Here is a 25509-nt window from a genome sequence, read left to right as displayed (position 1 = left end):
ACTTCCTTTATGCTTTAATTTCTGAAGTGACCTCCCTTCCCCTGTGTTCTTATAGCTGGAGTGAGCTCCCTTCTACTATCTTCCCCTTCTGGAGTGACCTCCCTAGATCTGTGTTGCTATTTCTAGAGTGACCTACCTTGCCCTGGGATGCCATTTCTGGAGTGACCTCCCTTGCCCTGTGATGACATTTCTGGAGTGACCTCCCTTGCCCTATGATACCATTTCTGGAGTGACCTCCCTAGCTCTATGATGCCATTTCTGGAGTGACCTCCCTTGCCCTGTGATGCCATTTCTGGAGTGACCTCCCTACTTTTCGAGTGAGCATCTTTCCCTATGGTCTAATTTCTGGAGTGACCTCCCTAGCCATGTGATGCCATTTCTGGAGTGCCCTCCCTTGCCCTGTGATGCCATTTCTGGAGTATCTCCCTGGCTCTGTGATGCTATTTCTGCAGTGACGTCGCTAGCCATGTAATGCTATTTCTGGAGTGCCCTCCCTTGCCCTGTGTTCTTATAGCTGGAGTGCGCTCCCTTCTACTATTTTCCCATTTCTGGAGTACTTCCCTAGCTCTGTGATGCTATTTCTAGAGTGACCTCACTAGCAATGTGATGCTATTTCTGTAGTGAACTCCCTAGCTATGTGATCCTATTTCTGCAGTGACCTCCCTTGCCCTGTTATGCCATGTCTGTAGTGACCTCCCTAGCTCTGGGATGTCATTTCTGGAGTAACCACCCTTTCCCTGTGGTGCTACTTCTCGACTGAGCATCTTTCCCCTATGTTCCCATTTCTGGGGTGACCTCCCTAGCCCTCTGATGCCATTTCTGTATTGACCCATCTAGCCCTGTGATACAATTTCTGGAGTGACCTCCCTTGCCCTGTGATGCCATTTCTGGAGTGCCCTCCCTACTTTTCGAGTGAGCATCTTTTCCTGTGGTCTCATTTCTGGAGTGGCCTCCCTAGCCCTCTGATGCCATTTCTGGAGTACCCTCCCTTGCCCTGTGATGCCATTTCTGGAGTACCCCCCTAGCTCTGTGATGCTATTTCTGCAGTGACGTTGCTAGCCTTGTGATGCTATTTCTAGAGTGACCTCCCTTGTCCCGTAATGCTATTTCTGGAGTGACCTCCCTTGCCCCATGATGCTATTTCTGCAGTGACCTCCCTTGCCCTGTGATGCCATTTCTGGAGTGACCTCCCTTGCCCCATGATGCTATTTCTGCAGTGACCTCCCTTGCCCTGTGATGCCATTTCTGGAGTGACCTCCCTTGCCCCATGATGCTATTTCTGCAGTGACCTCCCTTGCCCTGTGATGCCATTTCTGGAGTGACCTCCCTTGCCCTGCGATGCCATTTCTGGAGTGACCTCCATACTTCTCGAGTGAGCATCTTTCCCTATGGTCTAATTTCTGGAGTGACCTCCCTTGCCCTGTGATGCCATTTCTGGAGTACCTCCCTAGCTCTCTGATGCTATTTTTAGAGTGACCTCTCTAGCCATGTGATGCTATTTCTGGAGTGACCTCCCTTGCCCTGTATTCTTATAGCTGGATTGAGCTCCCTTATACTATTTTCCCATTTCTGGAGTACTTCCCTAGCTCTGTGATGCAGTTTATGGAGAGACCTCCCTAGCCCTGTGATGCCATATCTGGAGTGACCTCCCTTGCCCTGATGCCATTTCTGTTGTGACCTCCCTAGCACTTTGATGCCATTTCTGGAGTAGCCACCCTTTCCATGTGGTGCTACTTCTCGACTGAGCATCTTTCCCCTATGTTCCCATTTCTGGAGTGACCTCCCTTGCCCCATGATACTATTTCTGCAGTGACCTCCCTTGCCCTGTGATGCCATTTCTGGAGTGACCTCCCTTGCCCTGTGGTTTGTCTTTTCTGGAGTGACCTCCCTACTTCTCGATTGAGCATCTTTCCCTATGGTCTCATTTCTGGAGTGACGTCCCTAGCCCTGTGATGTCATTTCTGGAGTGACCTCCCTTGCCCTGTGATGCCATTTCTGGAGTGACAGCCCTACTTTTCGAGTGAACATCTTTCCCTATGATTTCATTTCTGGAGTACCTCCCTAGCCCTCTGATGCCATTTCTGGAGTGCCCTCCCTTGCCCTGTGATGCCATTTCTGGAGTACCTCCCTAGCTCTATGATGCTATTTCTAGAGTGACCTTGCTAGCCATGTGATGCTATTTCTGGAGTGACCTCCCTTGCCCTGTGTTCTTATAGCTGGAGTGCGCTCCCTTCTACTATTTTCCCATTTCTGGAGTACTTCCCTAGCTCTGTGATGCTATTTGTAGAGTGACCTCACTAGCAATGTGATGCTATTTCTGTAGTGAACTCCCTAGCTATGTGATGCTATTTCTGGAGTGACCTCCCTTGCCCCATGATGCTATTTCTGCAGTGACCTCCCTTGCCCTGTTATGCCATGTCTGTAGTGACCTTCCTAGCTCTGGGATGTCATTTCTGGAGTAACCACCCTTTCCCTGTGGTGCTACTTCTCGACTGAGCATCTTTCCCCTATGTTCCCATTTCTGGGGTGACCTCCCTAGCCCTCTGATGCCATTTCTGTATTGACCCATCTAGCCCTGTGATACAATTTCTGGAGTGACCTCCCTTGCCCTGTGATGCCATTTCTGGAGTGCCCTCCCTACTTTTCGAGTGAGCATCTTTTCCTGTGGTCTCATTTCTGGAGTGGCCTCCCTAGCCCTCTGATGCCATTTCTGGAGTACCCTCCCTTGCCCTGTGATGCCATTTCTGGAGTACCCCCCTAGCTCTGTGATGCTATTTCTGCAGTGACGTTGCTAGCCTTGTGATGCTATTTCTAGAGTGACCTCCCTTGTCCCGTAATGCTATTTCTGGAGTGACCTCCCTTGCCCCATGATGCTATTTCTGCAGTGACCTCCCTTGCCCTGTGATGCCATTTCTGGAGTGACCTCCCTTGCCCCATGATGCTATTTCTGCAGTGACCTCCCTTGCCCTGTGATGCCATTTCTGGAGTGACCTCCCTTGCCCCATGATGCTATTTCTGCAGTGACCTCCCTTGCCCTGTGATGCCATTTCTGGAGTGACCTCCCTTGCCCTGCGATGCCATTTCTGGAGTGACCTCCATACTTCTCGAGTGAGCATCTTTCCCTATGGTCTAATTTCTGGAGTGACCTCCCTTGCCCTGTGATGCCATTTCTGGAGTACCTCCCTAGCTCTCTGATGCTATTTTCAGAGTGACCTCTCTAGCCATGAGATGCTATTTCTGGAGTGACCTCCCTTGCCCTGTATTCTTATAGCTGGATTGAGCTCCCTTCTACTATTTTCCCATTTCTGGAGTACTTCCCTAGCTCTGTGATGCAGTTTATGGAGAGACCTCCCTAGCCCTGTGATGCCATATCTGGAGTGACCTCCCTTGCCCTGATGCCATTTCTGTTGTGACCTCCCTAGCACTTTGATGCCATTTCTGGAGTAGCCACCCTTTCCATGTGGTGCTACTTCTCGACTGAGCATCTTTCCCCAATGTTCCCATTTCTGGAGTGACCTCCCTTGCCCCATGATACTATTTCTGCAGTGACCTCCCTTGCCCTGTGATGCCATTTCTGGAGTGACCTCCCTTGCCCTGTGGTTTGTCTTTTCTGGAGTGACCTCCCTACTTCTCGAGTGAGCATCTTTCCCTATGGTCTCATTTCTGGAGTGACGTCCCTAGCCCTGTGATGTCATTTCTGGAGTGACCTCCCTTTCCCTGTGATGCCATTTCTGGAGTGACAGCCCTACTTTTCGAGTGAACATCTTTCCCTATGGTTTCATTTCTGGAGTACCTCCCTAGCCCTCTGATGCCATTTCTGGAGTGCCCTCCCTTGCCCTGTGATGCCATTTCTGGAGTACCTCCCTAGCTCTATGATGCTATTTCTAGAGTGACCTTGCTAGCCATGTGATGCTATTTCTGGAGTGACCTCCCTTGCCCTGTGTTCTTATAGCTGGAGTGAGCTCCCTTCTACTATTTTCCCATTTCTGGAGTACTTCCCTAGCTCTGTGATGCTATTTCTAGAGTGACCTCACTAGCTATGTGATGCTATTTCTGGAGTGACCTCCCTTGCCCTGTGGTTTGTCTTTTCTGGAGTGACCTCCCTACTTCTCGAGTGAGCATCTTTCCCTATGGTCCCATTTCTGGAGTGATGTCCCTAGCCCTGTGATGTCATTTCTGGAGTGACCTCCCTTGATCTGTGATGCCATTTCTGGAGTGACAGCCCTACTTTTCGAGTGAACATCTTTCCCTATGGTTTCATTTCTGGAGTGACCTCCCTAGCCCTCTGATGCCATTTCTGGAGTGCCCTCCCTTGCCCTGTGATGCCATTTCTGGAGTACCTCCCTAGCTCTATGATGCTATTTCTAGAGTGACCTTGCTAGCCATGTGATGCTATTTCTGGAGTGACCTCTCTTGCCCTGTGTTCTTATAGCTGGAGTGAGCTCCCTTCTACTATTTTCCCATTTCTGGAGTACTTCCCTAGCTCTGTGATGCTATTTCTAGAGTGACCTCACTAGCTATGTGATGCTATTTCTGGAGTGACCTCCCTAGTCCCGTGTTGCTATTTCTGGAGTGGCCTCCCTTGCCTCATGATGCTATTTCTGGAGTGACCTCCCTTGCCCCGTGATGTCAGTTCTGGAGTGACCTCCCTTGCCCTGTGATGCCATTTCTGGAGTAATCTCCCTACTTCTCAAGTGAGCATCTTTCCCTATGGTCTCATGTCTGGAGTGACCTCCCTAGCCCTCTGATGCCATTTTTGGAGTGGCCTCCTTATCCCTGTGATTTCATTACTGGAGTGACCTCCCTACCCCTTTGATGCCATTTCTGGAGTGCCCTCCCTTGCCTTCTGAAGCTATTTCTCGGGTGATCACCTTTCCCCTTTCTTCTCCTGTCTGGGGTGACTTCCCCTGTGTTCTTATATCATCACACTGAGGGGGGTTGCTTTGCTCTCTTTTATCTCAGGTGTCAACACCCTGGCCTTGGCACTAACCTGTCCTTGTCTCCTCGCCCCATTTCCTCCAGGGGACCTCTTATGACCTCAGCACCAGGATGGGAGAGTTTGACACTGGGAACAGCGGAGCCTCAGCACCACAGCAGGACTTCATACCACCAGTTCTTCACATGTGCTTTGCGAATGGCCACACATGGATAAGAATCCCGAAGAGTGATGTTAGAGTGAACATGTGAACAGGGGTGCATGCCCTGAGAGGATTTCTGACTGTGCTGAAGGATCTCCACCAGAAAGCAGAAGTAAGCCCAGAGTGCATGAGCCCAGCTGAGTACTAAAAGCAACCGTTAAGGCAGCAAATGACTTGCTGGCTGTTGGTAGCGAGGGCCGAGCGTAAGGCTTCTTTTACAAAGAGTGAGGGTCAAAATAACAAATGAAACATGATGTAATGTTTGAACCGAGAATTAAAATAAAGAAGTTCCTGTGATGGAAATATCTGGCAATTGTGCGCCTGTCCAGACAGGCTCAGGGAAGGGAAGAGTGTGCATCGCAGCAATGATGTGATGTTATGTTATGTAATTCGAATTTGTACTGCACATCACTGCCATTTTGCAGGATAAGACTCAGGATGTCAGAGGAGGGGCCCGCGCCCTCCCCCAGGCTCCCCCTAGCGACGCCACTGGATTCCGCCCCCTTATTGGATAGGCCATGCTGGACTTGGCTCCCTCCATAGAGATGCCATGCTGGACTCTGCGCCATCATTTATTTATTTTTAGTTATTTATTTATTCATTTGCTTACAGCGCCCAAGACCAGGAGGTATCACGGCGCTAGTACAGTTGCAAAGTACATGGCGTATGTGTCGCAGTATGGTCCAGAGCTTCAGCAGAGGATGGAGTTCACACCTCGAGTAGGGTGCAGTATCTTAGTGCTACTTGTTGAAGAAACAGGTCTTTAGGAGCTTTTTCAATATAGGGTGGGAGGGCTCATTTATGATAGGTGGAGGGAGTGAGTTCCAAAGTGTGGGGACGGTGACCACAAAACTGGCGCCGCTCGCAAGTTTTTGGTTGAATCTATGGGTTTGTAGGGTGAGGGCAGATGAGGATCGTATGTGATGGATAGATGGTTTCTTGTGTAGTCGGGGGTGGGGGGGTGGAGTATGCTGGGGCTGTTTTGTGTATGCTGGGGCTGTTGTGTGTATGCTGGGGCTGTTTTGTGTATGCTGGGGCTGCTTTGTGTATGCTGCGGCTGTTTGTGTATGCTGGGGCTGCTTTGTGTATGCTGGGGCTGTTTTGTGTGTGCTGGGGCTGCTTTGCGTATGCTGGGGCTCTTTTGTGTATGCTGGGGCTGTTGTGTGTATGCTGGGGCTGTTTTGTGTATGCTGGGGCTGCTTTGTGTATGCTGGGGCTGTTTTGCGTGTGCTGGGGACGTTTTGTGTATGCTGGGGCTGTTTTGTGTGTGCTGGTGCTGTTTTGTGTATGCTGGGGCTGTTTTGTGTGTTGTGCTGGGGCTGTTTTGTGTGTGCTGGGGCTGTTTGTGTATGCTAGGGCTGCTTTGTGTGCGCTGGGGCTGTTTGTGTATGCTGGGGCTGCTTTGTGTATGCTGGGGCTGTTTTGTGTATGCTGGGGCTGCTTTGTGTATGCTGCGGCTGTTTGTGTATGCTGGGGCTGCTTTGTGTATGCTGGGGCTGTTTTGTGTGTGCTGGGGCTGTTTTGTGTATGCTGGGGCTGCTTTGTGTATGCTGCGGCTGTTTGTGTATGCTGGGGCTGCTTTGTGTATGCTGGGGCTGTTTTGCGTGTGCTGGGGACGTTTTGTGTATGCTGGGGCTGTTTTGTGTGTGCTGGTGCTGTTTTGTGTATGCTGGGGCTGTTTTGTGTGTTGTGCTGGGGCTGTTTTGTGTGTGCTGGGGCCGTTTGTGTATGCTAGGGCTGCTTTGTGTGCGCTGGGGCTGTTTTGTGTATGCTGGGGCTTTTTTTGTATGCTGGGTCTGTTTTGTGTATGCTGTGGCTGTTTTGTGTGTGCTGGGGCTGTTTTGTGTATGCTGTGGCTGTTTTGTGTGTGCTGGGGCTGTTTTGTGTATGCTGGGGCTGTTTTGTGTGCGCTGGGGCTGTTTTGTGTGTGCTGGGGCTGTTTTGTGTGTGCTGGGGCTGTTTTGTGTATGCTGGGGCTGTTTTGTGTGCGCTGGGGCTGTTTTGTGTGTGCTGGGGCTGTTTGTGTATGCTGGGGCTGCTTTGTGTATGCTGCGGCTGATTTGTGTGTGCTGGGGAAGGTTTGTGTATGCTGGGGCTGTTTTGTGTATGCTGGGGCTGTTGTGTGTATGCTGGGGCTGTTTTGTGTATGTTGGGGCTGCTTTGCGTATGCTGGGGCTCTTTTGTGTATGCTGGGGCTGTTGTGTGTATGCTGGGGCTGTTTTGTGTGTGCTGGGGCTGTATTGTGTATGCTGGGGCTGCTTTGTGTATGCTGCGGCTGTTTGTGTATGCTGGGGATGCTTTGTGTATGCTGGGGCTTTTTTGCGTGTGCTGGGGCTGCTTTGTGTATGCTGGGGCTGATTTGTGTGTGCTGGGGAAGGTTTGTGTATGCTGGGGCTGTTTTGTGTATGCTGGGGCTGTTGTGTGTATGCTGGGGCTGTTTTGTGTATGTTGGGGCTGCTTTGCGTATGCTGGGGCTCTTTTGTGTATGCTGGGGCTGTTGTGTGTATGCTGGGGCTGTTTTGTGTGTGCTGGGGCTGTTTTGTGTATGCTGGGGCTGCTTTGTGTATGCTGCGGCTGTTTGTGTATGCTGGGGATGCTTTGTGTATGCTGGGGCTTTTTTGCGTGTGCTGGGGCTGTTTTGTGTGTGCTGGTGCTGTTTTGTGTATGCTGGGGCTGTTTTGTGTGTTGTGCTGGGGCTGTTATGTGTGTGCTGGGGCTGTTTTGTGTATGCTGGGGCTGTTTGTGTATGCTGGGGCTGTTTTGTGTGTTGTGCTGGGGCTGTTTGTGTATGCTAGGGCTGATTTGTGTATGCTGGGGCTGTTTGTGTATGCTGGGGCTGTTTTGTGTGTGCTGGGGCTGTTTTGTGTGTCCTGGGGTTGTTTTGTGTGCACTGGGGCTGTTTTGTGTATGCTGGGGCTTTTTTGTATGCTGGGTCTGTTTTGTGTATGCTGGGGCTGTTTTGTGTATGCTGTGGCTGTTTTGTGTGTGCTGGGGCTGTTTTGTGTATGCTGGGGCTGTTTTGTGTGCGCTGGGGCTGTTTTGTGTGTGCTGGGGCTGTTTATGTATGCTGGGGCTGCTTTGTGTATGCTGGGGCTGATTTGTGTATGCTGGGGCTGTTGTGTGTATGCTGGGGCTGTTTGTGTATGCTGGGGCTGCTTTGTGTATGCTGGTGCTGTTTTGTGTATGCTGGGGCTGTTTTGTGTGTTGTGCTGGGGCTGTTTTGTGTGTGCTGGGGCTGTTTTGTGTATGCTGGGGCTGTTTGTGTATGCTAGGGCTGCTTTGTGTATGCTGGGGCTGTTTTGTGTGTGCTGGGGCTGTTTTGTGTGTCCTGGGGTTGTTTTGTGTGTGCTGGGGCTGTTTTGTGTATGCTGGGGCTGTTTTGTGTGTGCTGGTGCTGTTTAGTGTGTGCTGGGGCTGTTTTGTGTATGCTGGGGCTCTTTTGTGTATGCTGGGGCTGTTGTGTGTATGCTGGGGCTGTTTTGTGTGTACTGGCGTTGTTTTGTGTGTGCTGGGGCTGTTTTGTGTATGCTGGGGCTGTTTTGTGTGTGCTGGTGCTGTTTAGTGTGTGCTGGGGCTGCTTTGCGTATGCTGGGGCTGTTGTGTGTATGCTGGGGCTGTTTTGTGTGTGCTGGGGCTGTTTTGCGTGTGCTGGGGACGTTTTGTGTATGCTGGGGCTGTTTTGTGTGTGCTGGTGCTGTTTTGTGTATGCTGGGCTGTTTTGTGTGTTGTGCTGGGGCTGTTTTGTGTGTGCTGGGGCTGTTTTGTGTATGCTGGGGCTGTTTGTGTATGCTAGGGCTGCTTTGTGTATGCTGGGGCTGTTTTGTGTGTCCTGGGGTTGTTTTGTGTGTGCTGGGGCTGTTTTGTGTATGCTGGGGCTGTTTTGTGTGTGCTGGTGCTGTTTAGTGTGTGCTCGGGCTGTTTTGTGTATGCTGGGGCTGATTTGTGTGTGCTGGGGCTGTTTTGTGTATGCTGGAGCTGTTTTGTGTATGCTGGGGCTGTTGTGTGTATGCTGGGGCTGTTTTGTGTATGCTGGGGCTGCTTTGCGTATGCTGGGGCTCTTTTGTGTATGCTGGGGCTGTTGTGTGTATGCTGGGGCTGTTTTGTGTGTGCTGGGGCTGTTTTGCGTGTGCTGGGGACGTTTTGTGTATGCTGGGGCTGTTTTGTGTGTGCTGGTGCTGTTTTGTGTATGCTGGGGCTGTTTTGTGTGTTGTGCTGGGGCTGTTTTGTGTGTGCTAGGGCTGCTTTGTGTATGCTGGGGCTGTTTGTGTATGCTGGGGCTGTTTTGTGTGTGCTGGGGCTGTTTTGTGTATGCTGGGGCTGTTTTGTGTGCGCTGGGGCTGTTTTGTGTGTGCTGGGGCTGTTTATGTATGCTGGGGCTGGTTTGTGTATGCTGGGGCTGATTTGTGTGTACTGGGGAAGTTTTGTGTATGCTGGGGCTGTTTTGTGTATGCTGGGGCTGTTGTGTGTATGCTGGGGCTGTTTGTGTATGCTGGGGCTGCTTTGTGTATGCTGGTGCTGTTTTGTGTATGCTGGGGCTGTTTTGTGTGTTGTGCTGGGGCTGTTTTGTGTGTGCTGGGGCTGTTTTGTGTATGCTGGGGCTGTTTGTGTATGCTAGGGCTGCTTTGTGTATGCTGGGGCTGTTTTGTGTGTGCTGGGGCTGTTTTGTGTATGCTGGGGCTGTTTGTGTATGCTGGGGCTGTTTTGTATGTGCTGGGGCTGTTTTGTGTGTGCTGGGGCTGCTTTGCGTATGCTGGGGCTCTTTTGTGTATGCTGGGGCTGTTGTGTGTATGCTGGGGCTGTTTTGTGTATGCTGGGGCTGCTTTGTGTATGCTGGGGCTGTTTTGCGTGTGCTGGGGACGTTTTGTGTATGCTGGGGCTGTTTTGTGTGTGCTGGTGCTGTTTTGTGTATGCTTGGGCTGTTTTGTGTGTTGTGCTGGGGCTGTTTTGTGTGTGCTGGGGCTGTTTGTGTATGCTAGGGCTGCTTTGTGTGCGCTGGGGCTGTTTGTGTATGCTGGGGCTGCTTTGTGTATGCTGGGGCTGTTTTGTGTATGCTGGGGCTGCTTTGTGTATGCTGCGGCTGTTTGTGTATGCTGGGGCTGCTTTGTGTATGCTGGGGCTGTTTTGTGTGTGCTGGGGCTGTTTTGTGTATGCTGGGGCTGCTTTGTGTATGCTGCGGCTGTTTGTGTATGCTGGGGCTGCTTTGTGTATGCTGGGGCTGTTTTGCGTGTGCTGGGGACGTTTTGTGTATGCTGGGGCTGTTTTGTGTGTGCTGGTGCTGTTTTGTGTATGCTGGGGCTGTTTTGTGTGTTGTGCTGGGGCTGTTTTGTGTGTGCTGGGGCCGTTTGTGTATGCTAGGGCTGCTTTGTGTGCGCTGGGGCTGTTTTGTGTATGCTGGGGCTTTTTTTGTATGCTGGGTCTGTTTTGTGTATGCTGTGGCTGTTTTGTGTGTGCTGGGGCTGTTTTGTGTATGCTGTGGCTGTTTTGTGTGTGCTGGGGCTGTTTTGTGTATGCTGGGGCTGTTTTGTGTGCGCTGGGGCTGTTTTGTGTGTGCTGGGGCTGTTTTGTGTGTGCTGGGGCTGTTTTGTGTATGCTGGGGCTGTTTTGTGTGCGCTGGGGCTGTTTTGTGTGTGCTGGGGCTGTTTGTGTATGCTGGGGCTGCTTTGTGTATGCTGCGGCTGATTTGTGTGTGCTGGGGAAGGTTTGTGTATGCTGGGGCTGTTTTGTGTATGCTGGGGCTGTTGTGTGTATGCTGGGGCTGTTTTGTGTATGTTGGGGCTGCTTTGCGTATGCTGGGGCTCTTTTGTGTATGCTGGGGCTGTTGTGTGTATGCTGGGGCTGTTTTGTGTGTGCTGGGGCTGTATTGTGTATGCTGGGGCTGCTTTGTGTATGCTGCGGCTGTTTGTGTATGCTGGGGATGCTTTGTGTATGCTGGGGCTTTTTTGCGTGTGCTGGGGCTGCTTTGTGTATGCTGGGGCTGATTTGTGTGTGCTGGGGAAGGTTTGTGTATGCTGGGGCTGTTTTGTGTATGCTGGGGCTGTTGTGTGTATGCTGGGGCTGTTTTGTGTATGTTGGGGCTGCTTTGCGTATGCTGGGGCTCTTTTGTGTATGCTGGGGCTGTTGTGTGTATGCTGGGGCTGTTTTGTGTGTGCTGGGGCTGTTTTGTGTATGCTGGGGCTGCTTTGTGTATGCTGCGGCTGTTTGTGTATGCTGGGGATGCTTTGTGTATGCTGGGGCTTTTTTGCGTGTGCTGGGGCTGTTTTGTGTGTGCTGGTGCTGTTTTGTGTATGCTGGGGCTGTTTTGTGTGTTGTGCTGGGGCTGTTATGTGTGTGCTGGGGCTGTTTTGTGTATGCTGGGGCTGTTTGTGTATGCTGGGGCTGTTTTGTGTGTTGTGCTGGGGCTGTTTGTGTATGCTAGGGCTGATTTGTGTATGCTGGGGCTGTTTGTGTATGCTGGGGCTGTTTTGTGTGTGCTGGGGCTGTTTTGTGTGTCCTGGGGTTGTTTTGTGTGCACTGGGGCTGTTTTGTGTATGCTGGGGCTTTTTTGTATGCTGGGTCTGTTTTGTGTATGCTGGGGCTGTTTTGTGTATGCTGTGGCTGTTTTGTGTGTGCTGGGGCTGTTTTGTGTATGCTGGGGCTGTTTTGTGTGCGCTGGGGCTGTTTTGTGTGTGCTGGGGCTGTTTATGTATGCTGGGGCTGCTTTGTGTATGCTGGGGCTGATTTGTGTATGCTGGGGCTGTTGTGTGTATGCTGGGGCTGTTTGTGTATGCTGGGGCTGCTTTGTGTATGCTGGTGCTGTTTTGTGTATGCTGGGGCTGTTTTGTGTGTTGTGCTGGGGCTGTTTTGTGTGTGCTGGGGCTGTTTTGTGTATGCTGGGGCTGTTTGTGTATGCTAGGGCTGCTTTGTGTATGCTGGGGCTGTTTTGTGTGTGCTGGGGCTGTTTTGTGTGTCCTGGGGTTGTTTTGTGTGTGCTGGGGCTGTTTTGTGTATGCTGGGGCTGTTTTGTGTGTGCTGGTGCTGTTTAGTGTGTGCTGGGGCTGTTTTGTGTATGCTGGGGCTCTTTTGTGTATGCTGGGGCTGTTGTGTGTATGCTGGGGCTGTTTTGTGTGTACTGGCGTTGTTTTGTGTGTGCTGGGGCTGTTTTGTGTATGCTGGGGCTGTTTTGTGTGTGCTGGTGCTGTTTAGTGTGTGCTGGGGCTGCTTTGCGTATGCTGGGGCTGTTGTGTGTATGCTGGGGCTGTTTTGTGTGTGCTGGGGCTGTTTTGCGTGTGCTGGGGACGTTTTGTGTATGCTGGGGCTGTTTTGTGTGTGCTGGTGCTGTTTTGTGTATGCTGGGCTGTTTTGTGTGTTGTGCTGGGGCTGTTTTGTGTGTGCTGGGGCTGTTTTGTGTATGCTGGGGCTGTTTGTGTATGCTAGGGCTGCTTTGTGTATGCTGGGGCTGTTTTGTGTGTCCTGGGGTTGTTTTGTGTGTGCTGGGGCTGTTTTGTGTATGCTGGGGCTGTTTTGTGTGTGCTGGTGCTGTTTAGTGTGTGCTGGGGCTGTTTTGTGTATGCTGGGGCTGATTTGTGTGTGCTGGGGCTGTTTTGTGTATGCTGGAGCTGTTTTGTGTATGCTGGGGCTGTTGTGTGTATGCTGGGGCTGTTTTGTGTATGCTGGGGCTGCTTTGCGTATGCTGGGGCTCTTTTGTGTATGCTGGGGCTGTTGTGTGTATGCTGGGGCTGTTTTGTGTGTGCTGGGGCTGTTTTGCGTGTGCTGGGGACGTTTTGTGTATGCTGGGACTGTTTTGTGTGTGCTGGTGCTGTTTTGTGTATGCTGGGGCTGTTTTGTGTGTTGTGCTGGGGCTGTTTTGTGTGTGCTAGGGCTGCTTTGTGTATGCTGGGGCTGTTTGTGTATGCTGGGGCTGTTTTGTGTGTGCTGGGGCTGTTTTGTGTATGCTGGGGCTGTTTTGTGTGCGCTGGGGCTGTTTTGTGTGTGCTGGGGCTGTTTATGTATGCTGGGGCTGGTTTGTGTATGCTGGGGCTGATTTGTGTGTACTGGGGAAGTTTTGTGTATGCTGGGGCTGTTTTGTGTATGCTGGGGCTGTTGTGTGTATGCTGGGGCTGTTTGTGTATGCTGGGGCTGCCTTGTGTATGCTGGTGCTGTTTTGTGTATGCTGGGGCTGTTTTGTGTGTTGTGCTGGGGCTGTTTTGTGTGTGCTGGGGCTGTTTTGTGTATGCTGGGGCTGTTTGTGTATGCTAGGGCTGCTTTGTGTATGCTGGGGCTGTTTTGTGTGTGCTGGGGCTGTTTTGTGTATGCTGGGGCTGTTTGTGTATGCTGGGGCTGTTTTGTATGTGCTGGGGCTGTTTTGTGTGTCCTGGGGTTGTTCTGTGTGTGCTGGGGCTGTTTTGTGTATGCTGGGGCTGTTTTGTGTGTGCTGGTGCTGTTTAGTGTGTGCTGGGGCTGTTGTGTGTATGCTGGGGCTGTTTTGTGTATGTTGGGGCTGCTTTGCGTATGCTGGGGCTCTTTTGTGTATGCTGGGGCTGTTGTGTGTATGCTGGGGCTGTTTTGTGTGTGCTGGGGCTGTTTTGTGTATGCTGGGGCTGCTTTGTGTATGCTGCGGCTGTTTGTGTATGCTGGGGATGCTTTGTGTATGCTGGGGCTTTTTTGCGTGTGCTGGGGCTGTTTTGTGTGTGCTGGTGCTGTTTTGTGTATGCTGGGGCTGTTTTGTGTGTTGTGCTGGGGCTGTTATGTGTGTGCTGGGGCTGTTTTGTGTATGCTGGGGCTGTTTGTGTATGCTGGGGCTGTTTTGTGTGTTGTGCTGGGGCTGTTTGTGTATGCTAGGGCTGATTTGTGTATGCTGGGGCTGTTTGTGTATGCTGGGGCTGTTTTGTGTGTGCTGGGGCTGTTTTGTGTGTCCTGGGGTTGTTTTGTGTGCACTGGGGCTGTTTTGTGTATGCTGGGGCTTTTTTGTATGCTGGGTCTGTTTTGTGTATGCTGGGGCTGTTTTGTGTATGCTGTGGCTGTTTTGTGTGTGCTGGGGCTGTTTTGTGTATGCTGGGGCTGTTTTGTGTGCGCTGGGGCTGTTTTGTGTGTGCTGGGGCTGTTTATGTATGCTGGGGCTGCTTTGTGTATGCTGGGGCTGATTTGTGTATGCTGGGGCTGTTGTGTGTATGCTGGGGCTGTTTGTGTATGCTGGGGCTGCTTTGTGTATGCTGGTGCTGTTTTGTGTATGCTGGGGCTGTTTTGTGTGTTGTGCTGGGGCTGTTTTGTGTGTGCTGGGGCTGTTTTGTGTATGCTGGGGCTGTTTGTGTATGCTAGGGCTGCTTTGTGTATGCTGGGGCTGTTTTGTGTGTGCTGGGGCTGTTTTGTGTGTCCCGGGGTTGTTTTGTGTGTGCTGGGGCTGTTTTGTGTATGCTGGGGCTGTTTTGTGTGTGCTGGTGCTGTTTAGTGTGTGCTGGGGCTGTTTTGTGTATGCTGGGGCTCTTTTGTGTATGCTGGGGCTGTTGTGTGTATGCTGGGGCTGTTTTGTGTGTACTGGCGTTGTTTTGTGTGTGCTGGGGCTGTTTTGTGTATGCTGGGGCTGTTTTGTGTGTGCTGGTGCTGTTTAGTGTGTGCTGGGGCTGCTTTGCGTATGCTGGGGCTGTTGTGTGTATGCTGGGGCTGTTTTGTGTGTGCTGGGGCTGTTTTGCGTGTGCTGGGGACGTTTTGTGTATGCTGGGGCTGTTTTGTGTGTGCTGGTGCTGTTTTGTGTATGCTGGGCTGTTTTGTGTGTTGTGCTGGGGCTGTTTTGTGTGTGCTGGGGCTGTTTTGTGTATGCTGGGGCTGTTTGTGTATGCTAGGGCTGCTTTGTGTATGCTGGGGCTGTTTTGTGTGTCCTGGGGTTGTTTTGTGTGTGCTGGGGCTGTTTTGTGTATGCTGGGGCTGTTTTGTGTGTGCTGGTGCTGTTTAGTGTGTGCTGGGGCTGTTTTGTGTATGCTGGGGCTGATTTGTGTGTGCTGGGGCTGTTTTGTGTATGCTGGAGCTGTTTTGTGTATGCTGGGGCTGTTGTGTGTATGCTGGGGCTGTTTTGTGTATGCTGGGGCTGCTTTGCGTATGCTGGGGCTCTTTTGTGTATGCTGGGGCTGTTGTGTGTATGCTGGGGCTGTTTTGTGTGTGCTGGGGCTGTTTTGCGTGTGCTGGGGACGTTTTGTGTATGCTGGGGCTGTTTTGTGTGTGCTGGTGCTGTTTTGTGTATGCTGGGGCTGTTTTGTGTGTTGTGCTGGGGCTGTTTTGTGTGTGCTAGGGCTGCTTTGTGTATGCTGGGGCTGTTTGTGTATGCTGGGGCTGTTTTGTGTGTGCTGGGGCTGTTTTGTGTATGCTGGGGCTGTTTTGTGTGCGCTGGGGCTGTTTTGTGTGTGCTGGGGCTGTTTATGTATGCTGGGGCTGGTTTGTGTATGCTGGGGCTGATTTGTGTGTACTGGGGAAGTTTTGTGTATGCTGCGGCTGTTTTGTGTATGCTGGGGCTGTTGTGTGTATGCTGGGGCTGTTTGTGTATGCTGGGGCTGCTTTGTGTATGCTGGTGCTGTTTTGTGTATGCTGGGGCTGTTTTGTGTGTTGTGCTGGGGCTGTTTTGTGTGTGCTGGGGCTGTTTTGTGTATGCTGGGGCTGTTTGTGTATGCTAGGGCTGCTTTGTGTATGCTGGGGCTGTTTTGTGTGTGCTGGGGCTGTTTTGTGTATGCTGGGGCTGTTTGTGTATGCTGGGGCTGTTTTGTGTGTGCTGGGGCTGTTTTGTGTGTCCTGGGGTTGTTCTGTGTGTGCTGGGGCTGTTTTGTGTATGCTGGGGCTGTTTTGTGTGTGCTGGTGCTGTTTAGTTTGTGCTGGGGCTGTTTTGTGTATGCTGGGGCTGATTTGTGTGTGCTGGGGAAGTTTTGTGTATGCTGGGGCTGTTTTGTGTATGCTGGGGCTGTTATGTGTATGCTGGGGCTGTTTTGTGTATGCTGGGGCTGCTTTGTGTATGCTGATGCTGTTTTGTGTATGCTGGGGCTGTTTTGTGTATGCTGGGGCTGTTGTGTGTATTCTGGGGCTGTTTTGTGTATGCTGGGGCTGCTTTGCGTATGCTGGGGCTCTTTTGTGTATGCTGGGGCTGTTGTGTGTATGCTGGGGCTGTTTTGTGTGTGCTGCGGCTGTTTGTGTATGCTGGGGCTGCTTTGTGTATGCTGGGGCTGTTTTGCGTGTGCTGGGGACGTTTTGTGTGTGCTGGGGCTGTTTTGTGTGTGCTGGTGCTGTTTTGTGTATGCTGGGGCTGTTTTGTGTGTTGTGCTGGGGCTGTTTTGTGTGTGCTGGGGCTGTTTTATGTATGCTGGGGCTGTTTGTGTATGCCAGGGCTGCTTTGTGTATGCTGGGGCTGTTTTGTGTGTCCTGGGGTTGTTTTGTGTGCGCTGGGGGTGTTTTGTGTGTGCTGGGGCTGTTTGTGTATGCTGGGGTTGCTTTGTGTATGCTGGGGCTGTTTTGTGTGTGCTGGGGCTGTTTTGTGTGTCCTGGGGTTGTTTTGTGTGTGCTGGGGCTGTTTTGTGTATGCTGGGGCTGTTTTGTGTGTGCTGGTGCTGTTTAGTGTGTGCTGGGGCTGTTTTGTGTATGCTGGGGCTCTTTTGTGTATGCTGGGGCTGTTGTGTGTATGCTGGGGCTGTTTTGTGTGTACTGGCGTTGTTTTGTGTGTGCTGGGGCTGTTTTGTGTATGCTGGGGCTGTTTTGTGTGTGCTGGTGCTGTTTAGTGTGTGCTGGGGCTGCTTTGCGTATGCTGGGGCTGTTGTGTGTATGCTGGGGCTGTTGTGTGTGTGCTGGGGCTGTTTTGCGTGTGCTGGGGACGTTTTGTGTATGCTGGGGCTGTTTTGTGTGTGCTGGTGCTGTTTTGTGTATGCTGGGCTGTTTTGTGTGTTGTGCTGGGGCTGTTTTGTGTGTGCTGGGGCTGTTTTGTGTATGCTGGGGCTGTTTGTGTATGCTAGGGCTGCTTTGTGTATGCTGGGGCTGTTTTGTGTGTCCTGGGGTTGTTTTGTGTGTGCTGGGGCTGTTTTGTGTATGCTGGGGCTGTTTTGTGTGTGCTGGTGCTGTTTAGTGTGTGCTGGGGCTGTTTTGTGTATGCTGGGGCTGATTTGTGTGTGCTGGGGCTGTTTTGTGTATGCTGGAGCTGTTTTGTGTATGCTGGGGCTGTTGTGTGTATGCTGGGGCTGTTTTGTGTATGCTGGGGCTGCTTTGCGTATGCTGGGGCTCTTTTGTGTATGCTGGGGCTGTTGTGTGTATGCTGGGGCTGTTTTGTGTGTGCTGGGGCTGTTTTGCGTGTGCTGGGGACGTTTTGTGTATGCTGGGGCTGTTTTGTGTGTGCTGGTGCTGTTTTGTGTATGCTGGGGCTGTTTTGTGTGTTGTGCTGGGGCTGTTTTGTGTGTGCTAGGGCTGCTTTGTGTATGCTGGGGCTGTTTGTGTATGCTGGGGCTGTTTTGTGTGTGCTGGGGCTGTTTTGTGTATGCTGGGGCTGTTTTGTGTGCGCTGGGGCTGTTTTGTGTGTGCTGGGGCTGTTTATGTATGCTGGGGCTGGTTTGTGTATGCTGGGGCTGATTTGTGTGTACTGGGGAGGTTTTGTGTATGCTGCGGCTGTTTTGTGTATGCTGGGGCTGTTGTGTGTATGCTGGGGCTGTTTGTGTATGCTGGGGCTGCTTTGTGTATGCTGGTGCTGTTTTGTGTATGCTGGGGCTGTTTTGTGTGTTGTGCTGGGGCTGTTTTGTGTGTGCTGGGGCTGTTTTGTGTATGCTGGGGCTGTTTGTGTATGCTAGGGCTGCTTTGTGTATGCTGGGGCTGTTTTGTGTGTGCTGGGGCTGTTTTGTGTATGCTGGGGCTGTTTGTGTATGCTGGGGCTGTTTTGTGTGTGCTGGGGCTGTTTTGTGTGTCCTGGGGTTGTTCTGTGTGTGCTGGGGCTGTTTTGTGTATGCTGGGGCTGTTTTGTGTGTGCTGGTGCTGTTTAGTGTGTGCTGGGGCTGTTTTGTGTATGCTGGGGCTGATTTGTGTGTGCTGGGGAAGTTTTGTGTATGCTGGGGCTGTTTTGTGTATGCTGGGGCTGTTATGTGTATGCTGGGGCTGTTTTGTGTATGCTGGGGCTGCGTTGTGTATGCTGATGCTGTTTTGTGTATGCTGTGGCTGTTTTGTGTATGCTGGGGCTGTTGTGTGTATTCTGGGGCTGTTTTGTGTATGCTGGGGCTGCTTTGCGTATGCTGGGGCTCTTTTGTGTATGCTGGGGCTGTTGTGTGTATGCTGGGGCTGTTTTGTGTGTGCTGCGGCTGTTTGTGTATGCTGGGGCTGCTTTGTGTATGCTGGGGCTGTTTTGCGTGTGCTGGGGACGTTTTGTGTGTGCTGGGGCTGTTTTGTGTGTGCTGGTGCTGTTTTGTGTATGCTGGGGCTGTTTTGTGTGTTGTGCTGGGGCTGTTTTGTGTGTGCTGGGGCTGTTTTATGTATGCTGGGGCTGTTTGTGTATGCTAGGGCTGCTTTGTGTATGCTGGGGCTGTTTTGTGTGTCCTGGGGTTGTTTTGTGTGCGCTGGGGGTGTTTTGTGTGTGCTGGGGCTGTTTGTGTATGCTGGGGTTGCTTTGTGTATGCTGGGGCTGATTTGTGTGTGCTGGGGAAGTTTTGTGTATGCTGGGGCTGTTGTGTGTATGCTGGGGCTGTTTTGTGTATGCTGGGGCTGCTTTGTGTATGCTGGTGCTGTTTTGTGTATGCTGGGGCTGTTTTGTGTGCTGGGGCTGTTTTGTGTGCGCTGGGGCTGTTTTGTGTGTGCTGGGGCTGTTTGTGTATGCTGGGGTTGCTTTGTGTATGCTGGGGCTGATTTGTGTGTGCTGGGGAAGTTTTGTGTATGCTGGGGCTGTTGTGTGTATGCTGGGGCTGTTTTGTGTATGCTGGGGCTGCTTTGTGTATGCTGGTGCTGTTTTGTGTATGCTGGGGCTGTTTTGTGTGTTGTGCTGGGGCTGTTTTGTGTGTGCTGGGGCTGTTTTGTGTATGCTGGGGCTGTTTTGCGTGTGCTGGGGATGTTTTGTGTGTGCTGGGGCTGTTTTGTGTGTGCTGGTGCTGTTTTGTGTGTGCTGGGGCTGTTTTGTGTGTGCTGGTGCTGTTTTGTGTATGCTGGGGCTGTTTTGTGTGTTGTGCTGGGGCTGTTTTGTGTATGCTGGGGCTGTTTTGTGTGTGCTGGGGCTGTTTTGTGTGTCCTGTGGTTGTTTTGTGTGCACTGGGGGTGTTTTGTGTATGCTGGGGCTTTTTTGTATGCTGGGGCTGTTTTGTGTGCGCTGGGGCTGTTTGTGTATGCTGGGGTTGCTTTGTGTATGCTGGGGCTGATTTGTGTGTGCTGGGGAAGTTTTGTGTATGCTGGGGCTGTTTTGTGTATGCTGGGGCTGTTGTGTGTATGCTGGGGCTGTTTTGTGTATGCTGGGGCTGCTTTGTGTATGCTGGTGCTGTTTTGTGTATGCTGGGGCTGTTTTGTGTGTTGTGCTGGGGCTGTTTTGTGTGTGCTGGGGCTGTTTTGTGTATGCTGGGGCTGTTTGTGTATGCTAGGGCTGCTTTGTGTATGCTGGGGCTGTTTGTGTATGCTGGGGCTGTTTTGTGTGTGCTGGGGCTGTTATGTGTGTCCTGGGGTTGTTTTGTGTGGGCTGGGCTGTTTTGTGTATGCTGGGGCTGTTTTGTGTGTGCTGGGGCTGCTTTGTGTATGCTGGTGCTGTTTTGTGTATGCTGGGGCTGTTTTGTGTGTTGTGCTGGGGCTGTTTTGTGTGTGCTGGGGCTGTTTTGTGTATGCTGGGGCTGCTTTGTGTATGCTGGTGCTGTTTTGTGTATGCTGGGGCTGTTTTGTGTGTTGTGCTGGGGCTGTTTTGTGTGTGCTGGGGCTGTTTTGTGTATGCTGGGGCTGTTTGTGTATGCTAGGGCTGCTTTGTGTATGCTGGGGCTGTTTTGTGTGTGCTGGGGCTGTTTTGTGTATGCTGGGGCTGTTTGTGTATGCTGGGGCTGTTTTGTGTGTGCTGGGGCTGTTTTGTGTGTCCTGGGGTTGTTCTGTGTGTGCTGGGGCTGTTTTGTGTATGCTGGGGCTGTTTTGTGTGTGCTGGTGCTGTTTAGTGTGTGCTGGGGCTGTTTTGTGTATGCTGGGGCTGATTTGTGTGTGCTGGGGAAGTTTTGTGTATGCTGGGGCTGTTTTGTGTATGCTGGGGCTGTTATGTGTATGCTGGGGCTGTTTTGTGTATGCTGGGGCTGCTTTGTGTATGCTGATGCTGTTTTGTGTATGCTGGGGCTGTTTTGTGTATGCTGGGGCTGTTGTGTGTATTCTGGGGCTGTTTTGTGTATGCTGGGGCTGCTTTGCGTATGCTGGGGCTCTTTTGTGTATGCTGGGGCTGTTGTGTGTATGCTGGGGCTGTTTTGTGTGTGCTGCGGCTGTTTGTGTATGCTGGGGCTGCTTTGTGTATGCTGGGGCTGTTTTGCGTGTGCTGGGGACGTTTTGTGTGTGCTGGGGCTGTTTTGTGTGTGCTGGTGCTGTTTTGTGTATGCTGGGGCTGTTTTGTGTGTTGTGCTGGGGCTGTTTTGTGTGTGCTGGGGCTGTTTTATGTATGCTGAGGCTGTTGGTGTATGCTAGGGCTGCTTTGTGTATGCTGGGGCTGTTTTGTGGGTCCTGGGGTTGTTTTGTGTGCGCTGGGGGTGTTTTGTGTGTGCTGGGGCTGTTTGTGTATGCTGGGGTTGCTTTGTGTATGCTGGGGCTGATTTGTGTGTGCTGGGGAAGTTTTGTGTATGCTGGGGCTGTTGTGTGTATGCTGGGGCTGTTTTGTGTATGCTGGGGCTGCTTTGTGTATGCTGGTGCTGTTTTGTGTATGCTGGGGCTGTTTTGTGTGCTGGGGCTGTTTTGTGTGCGCTGGGGCTGTTTTGTGTGTGCTGGGGCTGTTTGTGTATGCTGGGGTTGCTTTGTGTATGCTGGGGCTGATTTGTGTGTGCTGGGGAAGTTTTGTGTATGCTGGGGCTGTTGTGTGTATGCTGGGGCTGTTTTGTGTATGCTGGGGCTGCTTTGTGTATGCTGGTGCTGTTTTGTGTATGCTGGGGCTGTTTTGTGTGTTGTGCTGGGGCTGTTTTGTGTGTGCTGGGGCTGTTTTGTGTATGCTGGGGCTGTTTGTGTATGCTGGGGCTGTTTTGCGTGTGCTGGGGATGTTTTGTGTGTGCTGGGGCTGTTTTGTGTGTGCTGGTGCTGTTTTGTGTGTGCTGGGGCTGTTTTGTGTGTGCTGGTGCTGTTTTGTGTATGCTGGGGCTGTTTTGTGTGTTGTGCTGGGGCTGTTTTGTGTATGCTGGGGCTGTTTTGTGTGTGCTGGGGCTGTTTTGTGTGTCCTGGGGTTGTTTTGTGTGCACTGGGGGTGTTTTGTGTATGCTGGGGCTTTTTTGTATGCTGGGGCTGTTTTGTGTGCGCTGGGGCTGTTTGTGTATGCTGGGGTTGCTTTGTGTATGCTGGGGCTGATTTGTGTGTGCTGGGGAAGTTTTGTGTATGCTGGGGCTGTTTTGTGTATGCTGGGGCTGTTGTGTGTATGCTGGGGCTGTTTTGTGTATGCTGGGGCTGCTTTGTGTATGCTGGTGCTGTTTTGTGTATGCTGGGGCTGTTTTGTGTGTTGTGCTGGGGCTGTTTTGTGTGTGCTGGGGCTGTTTTGTGTATGCTGGGGCTGTTTGTGTATGCTAGGGCTGCTTTGTGTATGCTGGGGCTGTTTGTGCATGCTGGGGCTGTTTTGTGTGTGCTGGGGCTGTTATGTGTGTCCTGGGGTTGTTTTGTGTGGGCTGGGCTGTTTTGTGTATGCTGGGGCTGTTTTGTGTGTGCTGGTGCTGTTTAGTGTGTGCTGGGGCTGTTTTGTGTATGCTGGGGCTGTTTTGTGTATGCTGGGGCTGTTTTGTGTGTGCTGGGGCTGTTTTGTGTATGCTGGGGCTGTTTATGTATGCTGGGGCTGCTTTGTGTATGCTGGGGCTGTTTTGTGTGTGCTGGGGAAGTTGTGTGTATGCTGGGGCTGTTTTGTGTATGCTGGGGCTGTTGTGTGTATGCTGGGGCTGTTTTGTGTATGCTGGGGCTGTTGTGGTTATGCTGGGGCTTTTTTGTGTGTGCTGGGGCTGATTTGTGTGAGCAGGGGCTGTTTTGTGTATGCTGGGGCTGCTTTGTGTATGCTGGGGCTGTTTGTGTATGCTGGGGCTGCTTTGTGTATGCTGGGGCTGTTTTGCGTGTGCTGGGGACGCTTTGTGTATGCTGGGGCTGTTTTGTGTGTTGTGCTAGGGCTCCTTTGTGTATGCTGGGGCTGTTTTGTGTGTTGTGCTAGGGCTCCTTTGTGTATGCTGGGGCTGTTTTGTGTGTTGTGCTAGGGCTCCTTTGTGTATGCTGGGGCTGTTTTGTGTATGCTGGGGCTGTTTGTGTATGCTAGGGCTGCTTTGTGTATGCTGGGGCTGTTTGTGTATGCTGGGGCTGTTTTGTGCGTGCTGGGGCTGTTTTGTGTGTCCTGGGGTTGTTATGTGTGTGCTGGGGCTGTTTTGTGTATGCTGGGGCTTTTTTGTATGCTGGGTCTGTTTTGTGTATGCTGGGGCTGTTTTGTGTATGTGTCACGATCTGTCTCAGCCTTCCCCAACTCCTCCTCACCTGTCTTCTCCTTGTAGCAAGACGGCCCCTAAAGCAGCCCCCGAGGCATCGGTCTCCAGGATAAATGGTTTATTCTGCTCGGGCTGAGCCAAAACCGGGGCAGTGATGAAACGTTTTTTCAATGTCTCGAATGCCGCTTGAGCCGCCGAACCCCACTGGAATACTGTACCCTTTTTGAGAAGTGCTGTGATTTCCACTCGTCTCCATTCTTTATCCTTAACAGATGATATGCACCGCGGAGATCGAGCTTGGTGAATACCTTTGAATCTCTGACAGCTTCCAGAATGTCTCTGATAAGCGGCATTGGATACCTGTCTCGGATGGTAATGCTGTTCAAGCCCCTGTAATCGATACACGGGCGTAATTCCTTGGAGTCCTTCTTTGATATGAAGAACAATGATGCCCCTCCTGAAGACTTTGATGGTCGAATGAGCCCATTCTTTAAGTTTGAGTTGAGGTACTCCTTCAATGCTTCCTTTTCAGATAAGGATAATGGATACATTCGACCGAAAGGTAAGGAGGTCTCTTCCTTGAGATCTATGTTACAGTCCTCGTGGCGGTGAGGTGGGAGGAGTCTGGGATTAATGTCTTCAAACACTCTAGCAAAAGCCAGATACTGCCTAGGTATAGAGGATATCGAGAGGTTGCACTGAGTCGTAGGCAGACTGGAATGTATCTCCTTCTGGAATTCCTTAGTACTCATGCAGTGCTCCCGGCAGTATTCGGAGTCGAAGCTTAGCTTGTTATTAGTCCAATCAATCCTGGGGTTGTGTCTTCTTAACCATGAAATACCAATATTAACGGAAAATGAGCTGCTCTGATAACATCAAATTTAAGGGTTTCGACATGATGATCCATCTTTACCGTTATAGGTTCCGTTTCCATGGTAATGAGTCCAGATGAGAGCGGACGGCCATCTACTCCCTCTACCGGTATCGGTCTGTCCTCCCTCAGTGGAATCTGATTTTCCTGAGCCCATGTGATGTCTATAAAATTTCCTGCTGCTCCGCAGTCAAGCATAGTCAAGACCGATAGGTTCTGTCTCAGACTGTAGGAAATGGATAGCTGGAATACCATCAGACGATTGTCCTCTATTCCTTCATTAATGGGTCTTGTGAGGTTGCAAGGGTTTTTACGGTGGTCCCCATGGCTTCCCTTGCAAAAGCCTGGGGTCTGGAGTTTCCCTGTCTCTTAGAGGGAATGTCTGGACAATCTTTAAGAATGTGATTTGATGAACCATAGTACATACAAAGGTTGAGCTCCTGCCTTCTTCTCCTTTCAGTCTTGGTTAGCGGTCCCCTGGTTGCCCCTATTTGCATAGGTTCCTCCGGCATAGGTCGTTCCTTCCTTCCTGAAGGCGGGCTGGAGCGTGGCGCTGATCCTCTTCCTCTTCTCTTCTCTGCCCGTCTTTCCTGTAGACGGTTGTCGATCTGTAGGACTAGCGTAACCAGCTCTTGGAAGGTGTTGGGACGTACTGCTCTAGCCAGTTCGTCCTTCAGTTCCTCATTAAGCCCTCTCCGGAAAATGGTTTGTTGTGCCGTATCCGGCCATCCAGCTGATACCGCTAGTGCTTGGAATTGCGCAACATAACCCTGTAGATCTTGGTTTCCTTGTCTGACATCAAGATAGGCATCATATTTAGAGTACTGTACTTCGGAACGCTCAAACCTGTTCTTGAAACCTTGTATAAACTGGGCGTAATCGTTAACCAAAGGGTCTTGGTTGGTTACCAAAGGGGTGGCCCACGCTAGGGCGCTTCCTGTCAAGTTGGCTATGAGGAACCCAACTCTGGCCCTTCCAGACTCGAAGGCCCGAGGTCGGAAGGAAAAATAGACTGCACAAGCATCGAGGAATTCTTTGATAGACCTAGGGTTTCCATCGTATTTACCAAATGTGAATGGCATTGGAGGTAAATCATCTCTACCAGCATCTCTAGAGGCTGCTTGTTGCCGTAGAAGAAGGTTCTCGGCGTGCAGCGATTGCATGTCGACTCTGAGGCTCTGAATGGCATTACACATATCTTGAATTTGTTCTGGTGACGCCAATGTGTCTTCTGGGCGTTGTATACTGTCACAATCTGTCTCAGCCTTCCCCAACTCCTCCTCACCTGTCTTCTCCTGTACTTCTTCCGTCCTGATTAGAGCCTTCTTCTTCTTGACCTTTTCTCCTTTGGCTGGCTTCTTCTCCTTTTTTTTGTCGAAGGTAAGGACGCGCTCCCTCGGTAGCCTCCGTGATCTGGCTGATAATAGACCAAGGGAATACCCGAGGAGCACGCCTTAAAGAACGGGGAAAAAAGCCTCCTGGCAAAAAAAACCCGATCAGTATTCAGGTGTCCGTGGAATACTGATGTCCGGCAATTATATGGAGATGTTGATTCCTGCAGCAGCGGAGCTCCAGACACGTAGGAGGAATGTCCACACCTTGCTCAACTCGTTCCCTGAGAAAGGCGGTGAGACCAGGATATCACCTCCAGTGTTGTGCGGTCTCGATGTCTTATGGGCTGAGTTGTAATTGAAGGGAGGTCTCGGTCCGTCAGGACACCGGAGAGGCGTTACGAACGGAACAACAGAAGAAAGGAAGGTGGAAAGAAAGAGGTAAGGAAATGGACAGAAAAGTATGAACAGCCGAAAATGCTCACAGCGAAATGCTAACGCTGAAGCGCCGACTGAGTGAAAAAGACGGGAAAAATACTTACATGGAAAACGCTTGGTAGAACGCGTCGTGTAAGAAAGAACAGAAGATAAGACCCTAA

General features: G+C 51.3%; 1 protein-coding gene across 2 annotated transcripts in view; it reads left to right on the top strand.

Annotated features, from left to right (window-relative positions):
* Window positions 1–5441, top strand: part of LOC138520742 (triggering receptor expressed on myeloid cells 2-like) — a 32710-nt gene extending 27269 nt beyond the window's left edge. Inside the window, exon 5 of one of the 2 annotated variants that reach the window (XM_069633025.1) lies at window positions 5023–5441. In XM_069633025.1, the coding sequence (XP_069489126.1) occupies window positions 5023–5036 (14 nt within the window). In that variant the 3' untranslated portion in view covers window positions 5037–5441. The remainder of the gene's footprint in view (window positions 1–5022) is intronic. The other variant, XM_069633024.1, reaches the window with a different exon arrangement.
* Window positions 5442–25509: the final 20068 nt, after the last annotated feature.

Source organism: Ambystoma mexicanum, chromosome 13, assembly GCF_040938575.1.
Source record: "Ambystoma mexicanum isolate Mex_15411 chromosome 13, UKY_AmexF1_1, whole genome shotgun sequence".
Lineage (NCBI taxonomy): Eukaryota > Metazoa > Chordata > Amphibia > Caudata > Ambystomatidae > Ambystoma > Ambystoma mexicanum.
Note: the sequence above shows the minus strand (reverse complement) of the source record. Positions and strands in the feature narration are given on the sequence as shown.